This window comes from Notechis scutatus, chromosome 4 (genome assembly GCF_049901735.1).
Source record: "Notechis scutatus isolate UNSWTSFEM ecotype Mainland chromosome 4, rNotScu1.2, whole genome shotgun sequence".
Lineage (NCBI taxonomy): Eukaryota > Metazoa > Chordata > Lepidosauria > Squamata > Elapidae > Notechis > Notechis scutatus.
This window is the reverse complement of record NC_142012.1, coordinates 128,805,376-128,824,797: the sequence shown is the minus strand read 5'-3', so window position 1 is coordinate 128,824,797 and position 19,422 is coordinate 128,805,376. Positions and strand designations below refer to the sequence as shown.

The following is a 19,422-nucleotide window of genomic DNA, read 5'->3' as shown; positions in this document are numbered from 1 at the left end:
GCCTTCTATGTCTCTTGAAGGCAAAAAAAATAAAAGTGCCATCTTTGAGGAGAAAATATTAGATGTTATTTATCTCCATGCATATAAGCTTTCATCTAGCCATTCATTCAATTAAACTAAAGAAATAATTTCTAAGTCAGGCTTTAAGTATGTAATGACAATTCTGGCAACCCAAAGATTTTTCACGCACTTGTACTGCCTGCCTTTTCAAATTAAGAAGCAACAAGCCAGTTTGGGATTTTCAGTCTGTCAGATTGCATATACAATTTGTACAGAAGGAAGTAAAGTTCAAAAGTCAGGATGAAATGACTGAACCTCTTGTCCTTGTGCAATTCTGCAAATAGACCTTCCTGACTAGTTCCTGACATATTTCACCCTTGTCAGTAACCTTCCCTCCTGATTGTCCTTTGAATGATGAGGAAAGGGCCACAAAGAGGAAGCATCTACTCAGCTTGCTATTCAACTTGGGATGTGCTGAATTGATTCTTCATTCACCTCATCAGTACTGAACAGCACTAAAACCAGTAATGCCATGTGAAATCTCTTCAACTGTGTGCTTGTTGACAACATGAGAGCCCACTCAAACCTTCTCAACTGGTAGTAACTTTCAGGTACAACAACTGTTTATTCATGAGACTTGAAGCTGGAAGGAGTGGAGATGTAGTTTTTTTATTTGAAGATACACATATATAACTGATAGAATCTACTAGGCAAGCATGATTAATTGCATGCCCTTGTAACTCCCTAAGTCTTCTCAGCAATGAACTTTCCAAGCTCATTATGTATGTTGTTTGCAGGTTTTTCATTATGGATATTTGAGTCATTCTCACCTTTATTTAGGGATAATGTGTGCATGGATACTTTGAAAGATAACACTCATTTTACCAGAGAGAAATCATATAGAAATCTATAATCAATAATATAATCACTAATATCAATTGTGAAATGATGCACATCTCAGTATTTGTTATGTTAAAAATATTTAAAATAATAAGTTAACAGGACAATGTAACAGAAATGAAAGTATATAAAAGTAACACCTTACATAAAAAGTCCAATCAGACATTTGATCTTTTTTGCCTATCAATGGCAGAGTGTACCTTTTATAGTATACTTGGCAACTCGGTATTATCTACATTATAGCATCAATAAATCCCCGTAAGCATTTCTGCTTTTGTTATGGATGCAACTTCTGTCCTTTAAACTGGCCTTTAAACTCACAAAAAGGGACATGATCAGGAGGAAGCCTAAATTTGGTTGTGTTTGACTTAAACTAAAGGCAATTATTAGGATTTTTTATGTATTTAATATTTTTATCATCCTATTTTTGTTGCTTTATGAGCTGAACTGAGAACAGTTTGTGTTTGAACATTCAATACTGCAGCTTTTTAAAAATATATTAAAATTATTTCATATTCTTGGTGTATTATTCGCTTATAATTCATCTGAGAAAAGGAAGAAAGTAAAGAGATTACAGACCTATAGAGCATGATAAATGTGTAAATCCATCACAGACAATGATTTTTTTTAAAGTTCATATTAAAAGGAGGAAATTTATTTTTTAATCAAGTTGAATTGAGAAACAGGTACCCTGATAATTCTTTGGCACAAAGATTTGTTTGTAATGACATAAGACAACAAATTTAGCCTTCCCACAAGGGAAATAGAAATGAATAAAAGCTTAATCCAAACAGTTTTTTTTTCTTTTTGCCAAGATGAGACTTGAAAACAACCCAAGACAATGAAATCCTATTACCAGCATATACCACTGGGATTAGGGCAATTCTGTGCCCAATGTGAAGATGCATTTTATGAAAATAGGGATGTTCATACAGAATATGATTTGTACACATCCTTTATTAAATAATGTTCGGTAAACTGTTGTCTGGAATCTTCAGATTTTTTTATTTTATTTTTATTTATTTATTTATTTATTATTTGATTTGTCAATTGTTTACAAGATAATAAGTATAAGTGTATACATAGTTATGAATACATGAAATGGGTACATATAAGAAAAATAAAAGAAAAATAAAAGAAAAATAAAAGAAACAATAGGACAGGGACGGTAGGCATGTTGGTGCGCTTATGCACGCCCCCTACAGACCTCTTAGGAAAGGGGTGAGGTCAATAGTAGACAGTCTAAGGTTAAAGTTTTTGGGGTTTGGGGAAGAAACTACAGAGTCGGGTAGAGTATTCCAGACATTGACCACTCTGTTGCTGAAATCGTATTTCCTGCAATCAAGTTTGGTGCGGTTAACCTTGAGTTTGTATCTATTGTGTGCTCTTGTGTTGTTATGGTTGAAGCTGAAGTATTCATTGACAGGTAGGACATTGCAATGTATGATTTTATATACCATGCTTAAATCAGACCGAAGACGGGCGTAATTCAAGGTTTTCTAGTTCTAGAATTTCAAGTCTGGTGTCATAAGGTATTCTACAACGAGTAGAGGAGTGGAGAACTCTTCTTGTGAAATATTTCTGGACTTTCTCAATTGTGCTAATATCAGATACGTAATGTGGGTTCCAGACTGATGAACTGTATTCGAGTATTGGTCTAGCAAATGTTTTGTATGCTCTAGTTAGTAGTGTGATATTACCAGAGAAAAAGCTATGTAGGATTAGGTTAACAACTCTTAATGCCTTTTTGGCTATGTAGTTGCAGTGGGCTCTAGCACTTAGATCATTAAAGGTGAGTATTCCAAGGTCCTTTACAGAACTTGGGTCATCAACAAGATCTTGACTATTCAGCTTGTATTTTATTTTCTGATTTTTTTTGCCAATATGTAAGACAGAGCATTTATTTGTTGAGATCTGAAGTTGCCATTTGTTTGACCATTCTGATACATAGTCAAGATCTTTTTGTAGGGTAGCAGTATTGTCTGTGGTATTGAACAGCTTTACATCATCAGCGAAAAGAACGCAGTTGCTCTTAATATGATCACAGAGGTCATTTATGTAGAGTATGAAGAGAGTTGGTCCTAGAACACTGCCTTGGGGGACACCACTATTGACAGGTACAGAATTTGATAGGACACTCCCAATTTTGACCATTTGTTGTCTGTTTGACAGGAATGCTTCTATCCAGTTATGCAGTTGTCCAGAGATACTATAGGATTTTATTTTTAGTAGTAGTTTGTCGTGTACCACTGAATCAAAGGCTTTACAGAAGTCTATGTAGATTGCGTCTATTGCTTTGCCCTGATCGAGTTGTGTCGTCCATATGTTTTTGCAGTGTAAGAGTTGCAGATTACAGGATAGTTTTTTTCTGAAACCAAATTGTTTATTGGAGAGTAGGTTGTTTGTTTCTAAGTGGAGGATGATGGATTGGTTAATAATTGATTCCATGACTTTACAGGTGACGCAGCATAAGGAGATTGGTCTGTAATTTTCAACTAGGCTGGGGTTTCCCTTTTTGAAGATGGGGATGACCGTGGCTTGTGACCATAGGTTAGGTAAGGAGCTGGTCCTGAAAGATTTTTCAAAGATTATGCTTAGAGGTTTGGCTATGGCAGTGGGTAGCTTTTTTAAGAAGTAGGCACATATTCCATCCGGTCCAATAGATAGAGATGTTTTTAGATTGCGTAGTGCTTTTTCAACATTGTCTTCTGTAAAATCGATATGTATTAGATCATTGTAGTTATCTGTGGTTCGACTAGGAAATACTGGGCATGATCCATTGCTGTTTACAAATACTGAGCCGAAGAATGTGTTAAAAATGTTGGCTTTAATGGTGTTGTCGTTGCAGTCTTTACCATTAGGTCCTATCAGGTGGGATGGACCTTGAGTCTTTTAGTTTGTTGTTTACAAAATTGTAAAAAGCACGGGTGGAATTGGTGCTTAGAAGGTTTTCCTCTTGTTTAATGTGATAATTGGTGCATTCGGTCTTTATCTGGTGGCATAAATTTTTGTATCGGCTTTTGAAATTGGCAACGTGACCAGATTTGTTTTTCTGCCAGAGTGATCTCTTTTTGGATTGAAGTTTCCTTATTGTTATGGGTAATCTGTTTTTTTGTTTTGTTTTGAGAGTTGTTGTTGGTACATATAGTTTGATGACTCTTTTGACTTCAAGTAAAAATATGTTGTAATGGTCTTCAACAGTATTGCATCCAGTGAATAGAGATTGCCAATCAAGGGATGAGAGATCATTGTCTATAAGATCATAGTTGCCTTTTTTGAAGTTATAATTGGGGATTACGTTATTGTGGTGGTTTTTGTGTGGGCGTATGTTGAGACAAAAGTCAATCATATTGTGGTCACTGCTGGAAAAGGGTTCTTTAGTTTGTATTCCGTAAATTAAATTCAAACTATTGCAGAAGATGAGATCGAGGCAGTTGTTTAGTCTAGTGTTGTTGGTTACTAGTTGTTCCAGTCCCAGATTTATAACAGCATTGTAGAAGGTTTCGTGTATGGTTTCAGTTGTACATTCATTTAGGGTCCAGTCAATATGAGGTAGATTGAAATCACCAAGAAAGATTAAAGGGTATGGGCAGGATGCTGCCCATGTTAGTAGTGTATTTAGCTTGTTTACATGTTCGATGTCATAATCAGGTGCTCTGTAACATAGTAAGAATCGAATTGTGAACTTTGTATGGTGTAAATCAGCAGACTTCCCCTATCCATGAATGTGGTAAGTAAAAAAGAACAACGGCACACTGATTCTCTTTCTGAACAGAACAGAGAGAAAGTGGATGCTAAAAGTATGGAATCATACAAAACTCCAAGCAAATCAGGAAACTGTATTCCTACAGTATTGCAGAAAAAAACAGAACAACTTTGCATGTCTACTACTGGTTCAAAGAGTGTTCTTCAAATTTGGGGAAAGGAAGCAAGTTATATTTGCATTAAGAAAGCAAAATAGGCTTTGTATGATTTAATTGACCCTTCTGTTTTGAGATGCTTATTTTTTCATTTCAGGGTTTTGCAGTATCTTTTCTTACTTTAAGAAAAAATTAAACTAAAATGGCTGAGTGTGGTATATGGCCCAAGCCTCTGTTTCTGAACATGATCTGTATATGTCTGTATACAATTCTTCCAGTTGTTCAGTTGTAAAAAATATCATTCATCTGTTGTACCAGTTAAAAATCTTTAAAAAATCTACTTACCAATCAGGTAAGTAAAACAGGTACAACAAGTGAAACAATCTGTCTAATGGTGAAGGCACCAGACTAGAAATTGGGAGACTGAGAGTTCTAGCTCTGTCATAAGACACAAAGCTAGTTGGTGTCTTTGGGCCAGTCACTTCCAGCCAAGAAAAAAGGCAAAATAAATTCTGAAAATCTTGTCAAGAAAACTGCATAAACTAGTCAGGCAATTGATATGGATTGAAAGCAGGAAAGGAAAAAGGAAAACAGAAAAGTGGGGGAGGAGGGAGGGAAGGAGAGGGGAAGGGAAAGGGAAAGGAAAGGAAAGGAAAGGAAAGGAAAGGAAAGGAAAGGAAAGGAAGGAAAAAGACTACACAAGCTGGAAGTTCCACTTAATGGTTGGGAAGTGTTTTAGTAACCTTTAAGAAGGGGAAATTGCCAGACTTCTCAGAATTGAGATTATTATTGGCACCTAGCAAGTGTGCCTGAGATTATCTCAAATGATGCCGTGGGAATTCTGTAGTGCTGCAGACAAAAAATGTAAGCATGTTATCTCTTTCGTAACATCCTAGTGACATTGGGAGCACCATGCATAGTGTAACTGGCTGAGTGCTCAGATTCTCAGTAGGCAGCTACTTAGAGCTGCCTAAATGGGGAACAAATAAGTGAAGTATTAGTACAATATTTTAAAGGGTTATTACTGTATGTCAAGATGCAGCAGAAGCATTCCTATTGTTGAAATTGTTTCAGCCACTTCATATAAAGTCTAAGAAAACCAAAGCTTGGAAAACCATATTTCTACTGTCATCAACATATTTGCTTTCTAATGGGATCAAGAATCCTCATATTTTTTATTGATAATACCAAATGCACTTGGATAAATAATGAATGCCAATACTTGGAATCCCATTATTTGCATTGTATAAAGAACTTTATAGTAATTTCAATGGAAGACGTGATGAACAAAAGCTCATTTTCTTCCCTTTCTACTGGAGTAGAAAATGCATGACTATAACAACAGTCACATTCACACAGACACAAAAAAGTGCTGGTTTTAACTCAGAAAGAAGGAACACTAATACAAATTCTTAAACTAATTTAATAAGCAAACATTCAATATTTTGAACATACAAAGTGACCTATATAATCAATTTTGTTAAAATAAGTTAATATGAGGTGTATTTATAAAATAATAGCAGATCCTATCAAAGTAGATCACTTGACTAAAGAACATGACTGCCAGCATAGATTAACAACAAATTATATAATGCTAAACCATTACATAAGGCTAAATGCATGAGTTGGAATGAGCGTGGCCATGCTTTGGACTCCCTAGATGGTTACAGAGTAACCTAGCAAAGTGGACTTATTTTTCCAATTTGTCCTTATTCTTTTATAAGGATCAGATATCATGGTTTAAAACAAAATAAATTAACTCAATTTTATAATTGATGAAGTTGGATTGTTTTGAAATTAAATGGATAATTTGAAACAAACCATTTTTTCTGCTTTATCTAATGCAGTAAGCTATGAAAGTGAAACTAAAATAGCAGTAACACTAGCTATACAAGATGCAGGAAGAAAAGGTCTTACATTAATTAATGCATGTTAAAAGGCTGTTACATTAATTAAAATATACTAAAACAGTATTTCAAAAAGTATGCCTATATTTTCTAATATAATATACGATTTGTGTTGGATTATGGAAAATGTTTTATTCCTTCAGTCCTTTATTCCTTCAAAGTTTCAACAGAGAATTTAACAGTACAGTTCTTTCTTCCTGGAACTTTTGTGGCCATCAAGGATTCACTTGTCTTGTTCTCCTTTAACAGACTTGAATATCATGTAACTTCTATGGAGTCACATACTGTCGACCTCTCTCACATCAAAAATCAGTGCAATGGAATAGCTGATGGACACTCAGATTTCTAACTTCTTATGGAAAATACTATAAAATTTCCTTAATGTTATGAAAATAACAGAACTGCACAATTTTAGGACAAAGTATTAATTTTAAACACAAGAGGTGGCAGTCAATATTTTTTGAATAATGGCAATAATGAAGTTTTTCATTAATAGGAATTGGAAAGCAAAATAGTAGCATTAACATTTATCAAATTAATAACTATTAAGATAATATTTATCAAAAGAATTTTAATTAGGTTACAATTCTATGCATGTTAAACAACTCACTGAACTCAAAAGATTTATTTTAATTATTTTATTTTTACATTTGACATGCATTTTTATTCTGTTATACTGAAAACTATTAGCTTTGGAAGAAAATTGATAATCCTTAGAAATGAGTGAGAAATGGCCCATCAAAATGTCTGAATACATATCTTGAACCCTCAGAAAGAAAGAAAAAACACAAGAACACTTAATCCAGTTTTAAAATTAAGTAATATAAAATAATGTTAAAAATGTATATTAGGAAAAAAAATTAACTCACAAAATATATTCTATTAAAATGCCTCCAAAATTATGTAGAAAAGGAAAACTGCACTTGAAAATATAAACATCAATACAAGTCTCTAGATTTCTTTGAAGTTTTGCTGATTACAAACATTTGCAATTTAATTCAAAAGAGAAATTTAGCAAAAAAATAACCCACACACATCCAAAATGATACAATTCTAGCAGGGGATAAAAAGATGATCTGAGTTTGCTGTTCTCCATCTATAGCATCCTAAACAAGAAGATAAGATGGAGCAGACCAATGTTGCCTTAGTAATGCACTTTCAAGACAATATGTGATACTAATGTTGCAAATTTATTTTGTCAGTATTCAAGTGTAAGAATGACAAGATGGTTGCATCATACAAAATGTGCCATGACTGAAAGTGTATTCAAAAATAAAGAAAAAACTTGCTATAAGCAAGCTACAATAATCAACATATTTTTATTATGTCACTGTTTTTTAAAGAGTGAATGAAATAAGAAGGAAAACACACTTGGACATATCTGCTGAAATAGAGCAAGGATATTTGTTTTAGCAATTAATCCTACTTCATGTTCACCCTAATTAATTCTAAAGTTACATATTATTTGTAGAAATTAAAATAAAATAATTTTCTTAACTTGGATTGAATTTTGAATGATTTGGGGAAATGTTCAAATAGATTATCAAGATATGTTTAAAACTGTAAAGTGTTTTTCAAATTTGGAAACTTTAAAATACATGGACTTCAACACCTAGAATTCCTTAGCCAGCATGGGAATTCTGCGAGTTGGTCCTTACATCTTAAAGTTCCCAAAACTTTAAAACTTTGACATGGGACTTGTTTTATCAATGGTTAACTAACAGAATCAGGGAGTAGAATCTAATAAGATTTAAAGATAATAAAAACTTTTGTATTGAAAATTTTATAAGATGGATAAACTAATTGTATTACCATTTTGTTATTATTACTGATGTTTATTATGCTTATTATGATTAATTTTGATTAATATTGCATTTCTACTTAAAACTAATTGTGTCCAGACAACATGCTGTTCAGACAGATATGGAATTTTTATGTGATATTTTAAAAATGTATTAATAAAACATGTATTTAAAAAAAAAACTTTGAAAAACACTGCTGTAAAGTCTCAAAACATAAACCTGAAAGAGATTCAATATTGTAAACTGCAATGATGTTCCAGTTTTTTACTATATAGTTACACCTATTTAAAATATAGAAAATGGGCAATGGAGTGTTTTAACTCTCTTTGAAAAGGAAGCAATTATTTGGGGGGGGGAATAATCAATTAATTTCAAGTTTACCACGATATTTACAATAATAAAGCAAACATTAATAAACAAATGGAGAAGAGATTTACAGCATCATAAGGGCAAACCTAAGAATAATTCAAAGAGAGGTCAGACGTGATATTAACACTTCACCTAGTTTGGATTAAAGCTAAAGTTTTAACAAGTAGAATGTGAAAACATATAATAACAGGACAATTTCTATACATAGTCATATTTTGAAGGGTAGGAACGTCTTCCTTCATCACTTTTGACAGTATTATTATCCATTACTGGAGTCTTCTTAGTTTCATAAGCAGATTTATATCCAGCAGACTTGTAGGAGACTGCCTTGTAACTGAAAGACAAGTAAATCAATGTGTCATTTAGTGGAAGTGGGAGGTAATGGGCTATCCTTGAGGTATCTGCACTGTTCTTTTCAATATAGTTCTCTACACCTATAAATATCCAGTATCTACATAACTAATATAATGGCCCTCTGTTGGCCTCCCAAGATAAACCATATAGGAATTACAGCCAGATGATCTAACTCTACTGTATTGCTAACTACCTTTACAGAATCTTGCACATCTGAAAGTACATTTCTCTCCACCCATCTCCTATAGAGCAAGGAAACGTATGAGTGTCTTGCCCCACCCACTATCCAGTTACAAACTAAGCTGTCTCTTATCTGCCCATTCCTTGGCAGCATCTCTTTGCCCAGTTTCCCAAGGTCTTTCTTACTTACCATTATACTCTCTCAATCGCAATGAATTAAAACTCAGTATTGTGCATCTATTTAGAACTAGTCAAACAATCATCTCCATCCAACTGAGAGACTCCACACTAAATCACAATTTGTCCCGTCCTTGTTCATGGGCTTGGGCAACAATGCCATTACCAAGTAGCTACTCACTACTTTAATTTTCTCACATTTGTCCAACATAACATTGCTCCAAGCATTACATGGAAATGAAAAACAGCCAATGAAAATAACAAAATGTTCTATACATCAGAATGATAATCAACTGGAAAATGAGGGGAGAATGTCTCTTTGGAGCTTTGCAGGCTTTACAGGGAATAGGTAGCTTAACCACATAAAATCAAGCTTCATCACTAAAGATCTGATCTTATTGTGGGAGAAATTTGCATGCCTAAAACTTCATTTCTATAAGCAAAGTCATAATTCAGCAGTAGGATGGGTTATTTGCCTTGAATTACACTTGAAAACATATTAATAACCTATTCTTTTCCCCACATTAAATGTAACTTTCTAGGAGTTTACAAGTATTTCTATTAGTACTTCATACTAGTACTAATAACTACTACTAAGCTACATAAAGGTATACTTTTTAATATAAAAGTTGGCCTTTACTGGATATCTACTAAAGAAGTCAACTAGAAGAGAAAAGGTAATATACAAACAGCTAATACTAAAACAAATTCATGTTGTATTTTTTCCAGAACTGTCATTTAAGTACTGTCTTGATTATCTACTGCTTCTGATTTTAAATGTTGTTTGTTGATTGTTATTGCTGACAACTATTTTTTCTCATCTTTCTTAGAAGTGGCTCATAATTTTTTTAAAAAGGTAGAATAAGTGAAATCTTCCATTGTCCTTCATCATACAACATTGTTTACATATAAGGCTAGGTACTCACTGGGTCTCCTCAGGTACCAGTCCTCGGCAAGCAATACACATCATAATGCCTCCCACAAAGGCCAGGCCTCCAGCAACCCATCCCACAAAGAGAGCAGCACCGAATGTGTATCTGCAAAAGGAAGAGAAAAGGCGGGACTTAATTTTCTGAGTAAACTGGGCTAGATTAAATTCATTCTGGATTAATTCCACTGAAATCAGATGGGCTTAAACTAATTTTTCCTACTAGCTGCAATATGACTAAAGCAGTCTCACTGCCCATTGCATGGTATGCAGTTCCTGATTAACTTGGATGCGATTCCCAGAAACTCTCTCCCCAAATGCTATCAAATTATAATTTCTAACATGAGACGATAGGAAAACAATTACATATATTAATCATGTTAATGGGATTTATTTATTTATATTCATATTTCATTCTTTCTTTCTTAATTCATTCATTCATTCATTTATTTGATGTATAGGGCTTCAGAACTCAAGCATTGACTCTGGGCAATATATAAGAGAGAAAAAAGTTACCATGGACTACTTAATAAAAGCTCAATATATAAAATATAAAATGATGATCAAAAAGCACTGCCTTGACAAGTCTGGGTCCAAATGCCTGGGGAAAAAGCCAAGGCTTAGTAGATCAATTATAATTTTGCTTTGGAAATTTCATTTATCTTATTGTAGTCCTGATTGCAGCTCTTCCCCCTGTTCCTCGAGGTTATTCTCACAGCCCATTACATGGAGAGAAAAAAGATTATTAAAATGAGCTTACTATTTCAGTGCTGATATTAGGAAAACAGCAGCAACATTCTCCTCCTAAGCACTATGGACTGAAATTACCTTACTTGAAGTGACGGCATCATTCCTGGCTGGTACATATTAGCTGTTGACATCCAGTAGTCTGTGACAAGCATGTTGGCGAAAACAGATACTCCACAGATAGCACAGATACCTATCAAAAAAGAACAGAGATTTTTAGTATCAGACCCAATGAGTCTGAAATTCATCAAAACATTAAAAACTTTTTAAATTTACTATGTAATTATAAGCAGGTCAATATTATGATCATGCAACTGGGTTTTTTTTACCTCCACTTACCACTTATCAGATTTAAACTCTACTTCTCAGGAAATATGCTAACACAATTTATTTTTAGTAAGTTTACTTCACTGTAATGTTCATGAAGTTTAAGAATATTATTGCTATGATTCCTATACTCTATCCTCAAATCATGATCATCTATTGCTAGGAAGGAGCAGTGATCAATTATCTTCATGCTCTGTTTATGAGAGTCCCAGGAACTTTTCCTTATCTGTTGCTGAATTGGGTACTGATGTCTAGACAAACTGTAGATCCAATCCAGCAAAGAACACTTTGTTTCAGTTTACAACACAAGTGAATGAAAAGATGCTTGGTTCACTGGATTCCTAATTATACACTATACATTGAAATACTACGTAGGAGCAAATGCAGGTGTCCTTGTATTACATCAGTACCATTACCCTGAGTTTTTCCAGAAACTAAACATTAAATTATTGTTCCCCTCTGATCTGTGTTAGTCAAACTGGACCTAAAATATATCATCCAGTACTAAATCCAACAATCCAACAATTTAGGAATGACATTGATAACTGGAATGTGTTCAAAGGGTATCAACTAAGAAGAATTCAAGAAAATATTCAGTCTTCAAATACTGAAGGGCTATCATGCACAAGATGGACAAAATTGTACAGGTTTGTTATTTCCAAAAGGAAAAAATGAAACAATGGACTTGCATTAAAAAAAAGTAAATTTGGGCTGCACATCAGGACATTTTATTTCCTAAGAAGCTATTCAATAGTGAATGAAGAGTTATTGAAGTAGAGTCTGTATGGTTTTCACACCATTCTTGGCAAGCATAATAGTAGAATTCTGTACTCAGCAGGGGATTGAACTAGTCAAATTTCAAAGTCCCTTCCAACCCTTAAATCCTCTGATATTGTACTGCACTTAGAACATCCAGTGGAGTTCTATTTCATGACAACATGAATGTCCTGCAAAAATAATTTGTTAGCTCTATTCTCAATAAATAATTTTAAACAGCATGCCAATTGTGAAATTGATTGAAATCATTATAAATATATAAGCAATAATATATGAAATAGCAGGCAACAATCATCTCACCCCTGCCCTGAAATTTGTATCTGACAATGGGCTAGGAGTGAATGGAATCTGAGATGGTGGTAGCTTGGTCAATGTTTGTAGGTGAATGGGGAGGACAGTACATGTGATGACCTTTTCACACAAAATCCCCTTTGTTGCAATTGTCTTCAGCCTCAAATATGAGAATGTGTCTCAGATATGATCTTCTGATACTAGCTCTTATAAGACCCATTGTGATTCATTACTAAAGCTGTAAAAGCCTATTTGAACTGAATATGAGAAATGTAATCTACTATTGTAGGTTTATCAGAACCATATGCAATTTTTAGTGATTGGGAAGTGGTGGGGATGTGGTCAACTAACAGTTCTTGACACTTGTAACTTTTTAAAATGTTCTCCACCTTTTAATTTCAAACATTTCTTTAAAAATAGATGACATCTATATAAACTCTCTAACTCACCAGATACAATGCACATGACTCCTGCAGCCAAAGTCATGCTTGCCTTGGCAGAGTCTTCCATGTTGCCCATCCGTAAACATTTCAGAGAAAATGTAGCCACCAGGAGACCAAAAGCACCCAGCACAATGCCCACGATCATCAGTGCTCTTACAGCTTGAAGCATCGCTGTCAAAAAGAGGAAAAAATAGAGAGAAAGGTGGGGAAAAATGTCTCAAGTGAATGGATACAGGAAAACATTGTTCATAACTTTGTATATAACAATAAAGTAATCTGGGTCTCAGCCACCGTTCTTTCACCATAGACTCAGGACTGGTAGGAAATATTGGAGAGAAAGCTAAATGATCAGTTTGCTAAAAGGACATTAATATTGAGGGTTTTCAGGAAAAAAAGAGTAGATAAATTCATGAAAACTATTTGCTGTTATAATCTTCAGGAGCCTTTTTTCAATAAATGCTGCTGGTAGGTTGACAATCAGAATTGAATTATCTGAAAAAGTTTGTTTATTTATTTATCAAATTTATATCGCTCCCCCCATCTCACAAACAGTATCTGTGGGTGGTGTATAGCAAAAAAGGTACAAAAGAATAAACATGTAAAAAGTCATATTTTTTTAATTAAAAAAAGCACAAACAAGAGACTTGTGTATCTAGAAGTATCTGAATATTGATTTCCTGGAAATATCTGCCATAGCCATAATAGTCAGCAGCTAGATGTTGATCTAGGTTGAAATTTAGGCAAAGCTAGTATAAAATTTCCACAGGAAAGAAGTAAATAGCTGGACTTATAAAGCAAATGCCAAGTCTTTTTCAAAAAAGTTCACAGTGTCTTTTCATATGTATCCATTTTTCCTGGTAGAACAACAGTTAGATTGTAAGCCTGTACGTGTGTCTCTTATCAGTTCTATGTTTGCATGTAGCACCTGGATCCTGAAATGTCCCTTGAATTTTGTTATTGTCCTTTTCCAACTTGTAGTAACCTGGCGTAACCATATTAGGAGTCTTATATTCATATCATCCTTACTTCTCTCTTCTAAAAAAACCAAATTATTTGGTGATTTTGAATGATCATTTACATAATGTTATATCTGTATTAATATTTCAGTTGTCCAGGGCTGGAACCTGAAGTGCTGTAAAGGCAACTTTTGAATTCTACTGAAGCCAATTAGTAACCAGTACAATTCTCAAATGAAAATGTTCTGCATCTAGCAAGCACATAGGAAACCCGTGCAGGTATAAATCCAGTACATGTTCCTTCCATATTTTCAATTTAACAGGTATTTCGCTATTCTTTTCCTGACCTTGGAGACCTTGCCATTAGTCTCTAATTTGTAAAAGCCCTAATCTCTTTCTAGCATAAAAATCAGGGGTATATACCTCACAAGTTTCAGCTATTGTACCGTTACTGCTAATACTGCCCGGTAAAAAGCATGTTCTGGCCTATTGCTTCCATATACTGGAAAAGAAGCAAAAAATCTACTGTTTTGCTCCTCTTCTAATCCAGTTTTGGACTGTTCTACCATACTATAGTCCTGCATATAGTTAATTAAGGGGGAAATCTCATTACAAGCATCGAATCCTAGTTCTGTAAAGACATGTACTATAGATTCAGAAATAAAATATATCCAAATAAGAACTAAAAAAAAGTTTGTTGGCATTTTGTTAATCACTAGATGAGTCACATGTTTATGTGCTACTTTTTCAAAATTATATTGTGTAAATTGTTTGTTATGGACAGAATTTAGTTCAGTTTGGATTGACTTCCTTTCTTCTTTCCTATTGCTTCAGCAACAATTCAATGTTTAAAATTAATAGAAGGCCAGAGTTATATTTCCATAGGTTGGAAATATTGAAATGATGACTCTAGTAAATCTGGAAGGCATATTTATCAAGAACTCATATTATTTCTGTTGTTCCTGTTATAAAAGATCTTCACTGTTGATTTATTTGTCCTTTCTCCCAAGACACAAGAAAATTTATACCACTCATTTGCTACAGATAACTTCTAATTTCTCAGTGCCTACAGTAATACAATAGTTTATTTCCTTTTAATAATTATTATAAGTATTGTAAGATTATTGTAAACAACTGATTAAAGTTGTTACTTTTTACATGGAATTACATAAGAAATAAACTATATTGTATACAGGTGGTGTAGTTGTTTAATAATTATTATTTAGAAGTATACTTGGAACCAAAATGATGTATTCCTGCATATATTGATATTCCCTCTCTGCCACTTCTAAACTCATTTTGTGATACCAATGTATAATATTTTGTGGGGTTTGTATTCTTTTCAATAAATAGAGCTGTGAAGAATTTAAGAATAATTGTTTATAGAAATGTTTACTTCAAAACTAACCTATTAAATCTAAAAATGTATTTGAAAAAAGAATGTATACAACATTTATTAGTAAATTAAATCATTAGCATTTCAGTCTAGCTCAGAACTACTTTATTCATCATACTCCTATCCAATGATTCCAAGTATACACTATCTTTCTGATGTTGAAACATCCAGCAAATAATAAATAAATAAAAACATTTAGTAATGTGAAAAAAATGTATCATACTAAAATCAAATAATGGTTTTACCAATTATGTTAACATTCTTAATGAGTATCATTGACTGACAATACTTTATACTATAAAATTCTAGAACAATAAAAAAAAGAACATGTGTGCCCATTGGAAGAAAAAAACATGCCAGACAAAACAAAACTTTTAACATACTATTAGGTATGTTTCATTGAACTTTTTCTAAAAGTTTATCAATCTCAGAATTGTTTTATAATGTGCAAGGTATTTGTAAAAGTCAAATGTTAGATCAAGTTCTTTTTTCATAACTGGTGTGTGTATATCTAACTTCCGTCAAGTACATACGCTCATGAGTTAGGCACAATATTAATACCATGGGAAATTCTGATAAAAATTTAGAAATTTTAAATAATTTAAATGACATTGTTTTATTCTCTGATATTTTAAGGTCAGCAGTCTACTTTTTCATAGTGGAAAATATCAGATTGTCCTGTGGGAAAAAAAGTTGATGCCTTTTATTCAGATCATAGATAATGAATAAGTATATATTAAATTAGTAGTGACATAACAGATAAAAAACTCAGTAAGAAAACTAACAACTTTAAACCAATTTTGATTTTTTCCCTTTGTAATAGTAACAAGTTTTAAACATTAGTATTTTCTATCTGCTACTTTCGTAATGACAATATCCTTATAAGTAGACATATCTACTTACTGTAGTCAATATAATCCCCATTTATATAGGCAAGCTGTTTAAAATATTGTATTTGTCAGATTACAAAAAGCATTTGCTTTTATTTTATGTCTGTGGTAGATTTAGCCATACCTGGAAGCCCAAGAATTGTATAATAAGGCCGACACTCAGTAAGACCCGAACTCTGACTCACACAAGTCCTCCAAAGGCCTTGATACAGGAATAACGATGTCACTGGGTTATTGTATAAATCCTGAGTGCTCCATGGATCCATCGCTGTGGCCACAATACAGCCCGCAAACCCAAGGGCTCCGACACAAAAGCCCATCACTTGGCAAATTGTGGTAGACATATTTCCTTCTGCTACCAAGCTTAAGGTAATGCCAAAGTCCCCTTCACTGCACTAGCAAATTGTGATTGTGGCAGCCCTTATCAAATGGTTTCTATTAATAAGTTTTGTTTGCTCAACCTGTTTTTAGAAGATAAAGCAGTTTCACTCCTGATGAATGTGTTGGGTGTCTCAAGCTGGTGGCATTAGACTAGAAACTAGAATTTTTCTTCCTAGTTCGTTCAATCGTCCATATAGATCAACTTTCTCTGATAAAATGTTTCATAGATTCATCATACATACACATATTGAATTGTTTTGTTTAGCTTTGCATACAATATGAGTCTGACGCATCATGAAATGGATTATTATGGGAAAAGAGATAAGAACAATATATTTATGCTAATTTTCATCATAATGATCTTTCTCTATAATGTTATTAAAACGTAGTTTTGTTTTGCTTTATTTTACTTTTATAAAGCACAGTAATTTAACATTATTTCCATGTTAATTGAGCAAAGTGTAATGTTTCATTTTAAAAGCTTTTCAATGTTTCTAAATGGAAACTACTTTCTGTTAAACACTGTGCAGTTTTATGTTTGGGGAGACTTGTTTGGGTGAGATAGCCTCTAATTCACATTAAAGAAATGGAATGATCTAGGATCTTGGTAATTGTTCTTAAATCAGAATGCTATAACTACATTGATATAACCTTGAACAATGAAAAAAGGGGTTTTAATTTTATTTATGTATTTATAATAATTATATGTGGTAGCTATTTATGTTATGAATCACAAACATCTCACAAAATGATAAAAACATGAAAAACACAATTTCAACAAAAATAATTGCAACAAGATGGAGATACTGTGTGTATGGTAACTTGGTATGCTTTATCTCAAATGAAGAAAGTAATCTGTACAAAAAATACCAATTGTACAGTGTAAGAGTTCCCCTAGCTTATTCACAAATTTCCCACACCGAGAGGGCACTACCATGCTTTAATTCTTCTTACTGGCCTAACATCTGCAACATATGATATGCACATTCTGAAATTAAACATTAATGTGTGAATAGCTGCTCTTGCGTAGGCATGTTGAAGAGTTAGGACATTTGACTGTGAGAGTATTCCAACCAGAGCTGAATTTCTATTAGGCACAATAGGCATAGTATCTAGGATCCAGGAAAACGCTTTGATTTGCTTAAGTTAGAAAGAATGAAAATTAAGTAGCTATTTGAGCTATTTAATTTCATGCCTTGCCTTTCAGCCTTGAAAATATATACATAGATAAAATACAGATACACAAAATACTAATAAATATACATTAATTCCAAGTTATATTTAAATGCCATCAAGATAATATTGAAAATCATATGAAATATAATTTTAATACTATTATTTTTATGAAGGATGCTGTCCATGGATGCCTATGGTCTACAAAACTCGCAATGAATTCCCAATCCCATAATTCCTTCAATTGATCTCATTCAGTAAGATCATGTTGCATGTGGTAAGTGTCTGGAAAGCATCTTAAATCATTATAAAACTATGTCCGATTTTCACCTTGAAAAATAGTCAAAAGTACTTTCTATCAGTTATGATCAGTTCTTTAACTGTAGCCCTATCTGTACAGAGTTTGCCTTATCTCAGTTATCAGTACATTAATGACATTCAGACTGAACCATGATTTAGTCACTCTGGAAACTGAAACTTAATGCAAAATGTAGATATTAACGAGCTCTCAAGAATCATAAGATTAGCCTTCCTTGTTTTAGTTGCATGGCTCGTTAAAATTATGGGACTAATTTTAAATAAATTACTTTAAAAACTATTTCCTCCCATACTGGTTTACTCACATTTTGAAACCAGCATTCAAAACCTTACAAACATTCCATCCCTGTGAAAGAAATTTGGCTGGTCAGCCTGATAGAAAGAGCAATTTTAAAGCAAAGATAGGGGAAACCTCATTAACTAATTGCTTTTTTTAAAGTTTTAAATTATTTATTTTCCAAGGCCTTCACTTAACTTTTCCACTGAATTTACAAAATAATCTGCAGTTAGATGCTAGACATTAGCATTTTTACCAAACCCAATATATTTGTAATGTTCCCTGCTGCTTTTATTCATTTCTGTTCCTAATATTGTGTGTGTGGTTAGAATTGCCCTGAAAGAGTTTTCATTCTTTGTGTACTATTGTAACTATTCAAATTAAATTAAATTATCAAGTACCTAATTAAACATTAATAATAAAAACAATGGGAGAGATGACTTTGAGTCAGCATCGATTCCTGGGAACTGCCTGGATAAGTTTCTGCAGTTTTCTTGACAAGACTTTTTGGAATTGGTTTGCTGTTGCCTTCTTCTTAGGGCTGAGCAATAATAACTATCTGAAGATCACCTAGTTTTGTAACTCTTAGGCTTAGCACCTTAACCACTACACTAAACTGGCTCTTCAGAAACAATTGTACATGTTGATTACTTGATTCATTCAAATGAGACAATGTCTTACCCCAAGGTTACCCCAAACTAGCTCTCTTCTAGACGTATTTGATCTCTTCCAATTCTTACCCAGAATACCTACTAAATAACTTAGGCTGACAAACATTTGACCGGGGCAAAGTCCCCCAAGGAGAGAGTTGACTTGAAATGAGTCTTTGGAATCCAAACTAAAGAAATTTAACATATAAAATCATCAGAGAATTGCCATAGTAGCTCAGCCATATTATGGTAGTAATAATAACTGAATGTATTTTGACTCTATTCTACATATTTATAAACCATGTTTTATACAGCACTG

General features: G+C 33.3%; 1 protein-coding gene across 1 annotated transcript; it reads right to left on the bottom strand.

Moving 5' to 3' along the window:
• Positions 1–9,036: 9,036 nt before the first annotated feature.
• Positions 9,037–16,648, bottom strand: CLDN18 (claudin 18). Its single transcript, XM_026667767.2, has 5 exons — positions 16,429–16,648; positions 13,069–13,233; positions 11,306–11,417; positions 10,476–10,586; positions 9,037–9,172 (listed from the first exon to the last, which is right to left on the bottom strand). The coding sequence occupies exons 1-5, from the start codon at positions 16,646–16,648 to the stop codon at positions 9,037–9,039; spliced, it is 744 nt and encodes a 247-aa protein (XP_026523552.1).
• Between the last annotated feature and the right edge of the window lie 2,774 nt (positions 16,649–19,422).

What these genes read in the sequence shown, in the direction of transcription:
- CLDN18 (XM_026667767.2), bottom strand. Translation starts at nt 16,648, where the DNA reads ATGTCTACCACAATTTGCCAAGTGATGGGCTTTTGTGTCGGAGCCCTT. An exon ending in TACAATTCTTGGGCTTCCAG is followed by an intron (nt 13,234 to 16,428) that starts GTATGGCTAAAT and finishes TCTTTTTGACAG; the next exon opens with CGATGCTTCAAGCTGTAAGA. An exon ending in CTGGTACCTGAGGAGACCCA is followed by an intron (nt 9,173 to 10,475) that starts GTGAGTACCTAG and finishes CTTGTCTTTCAG; the next exon opens with TTACAAGGCAGTCTCCTACA.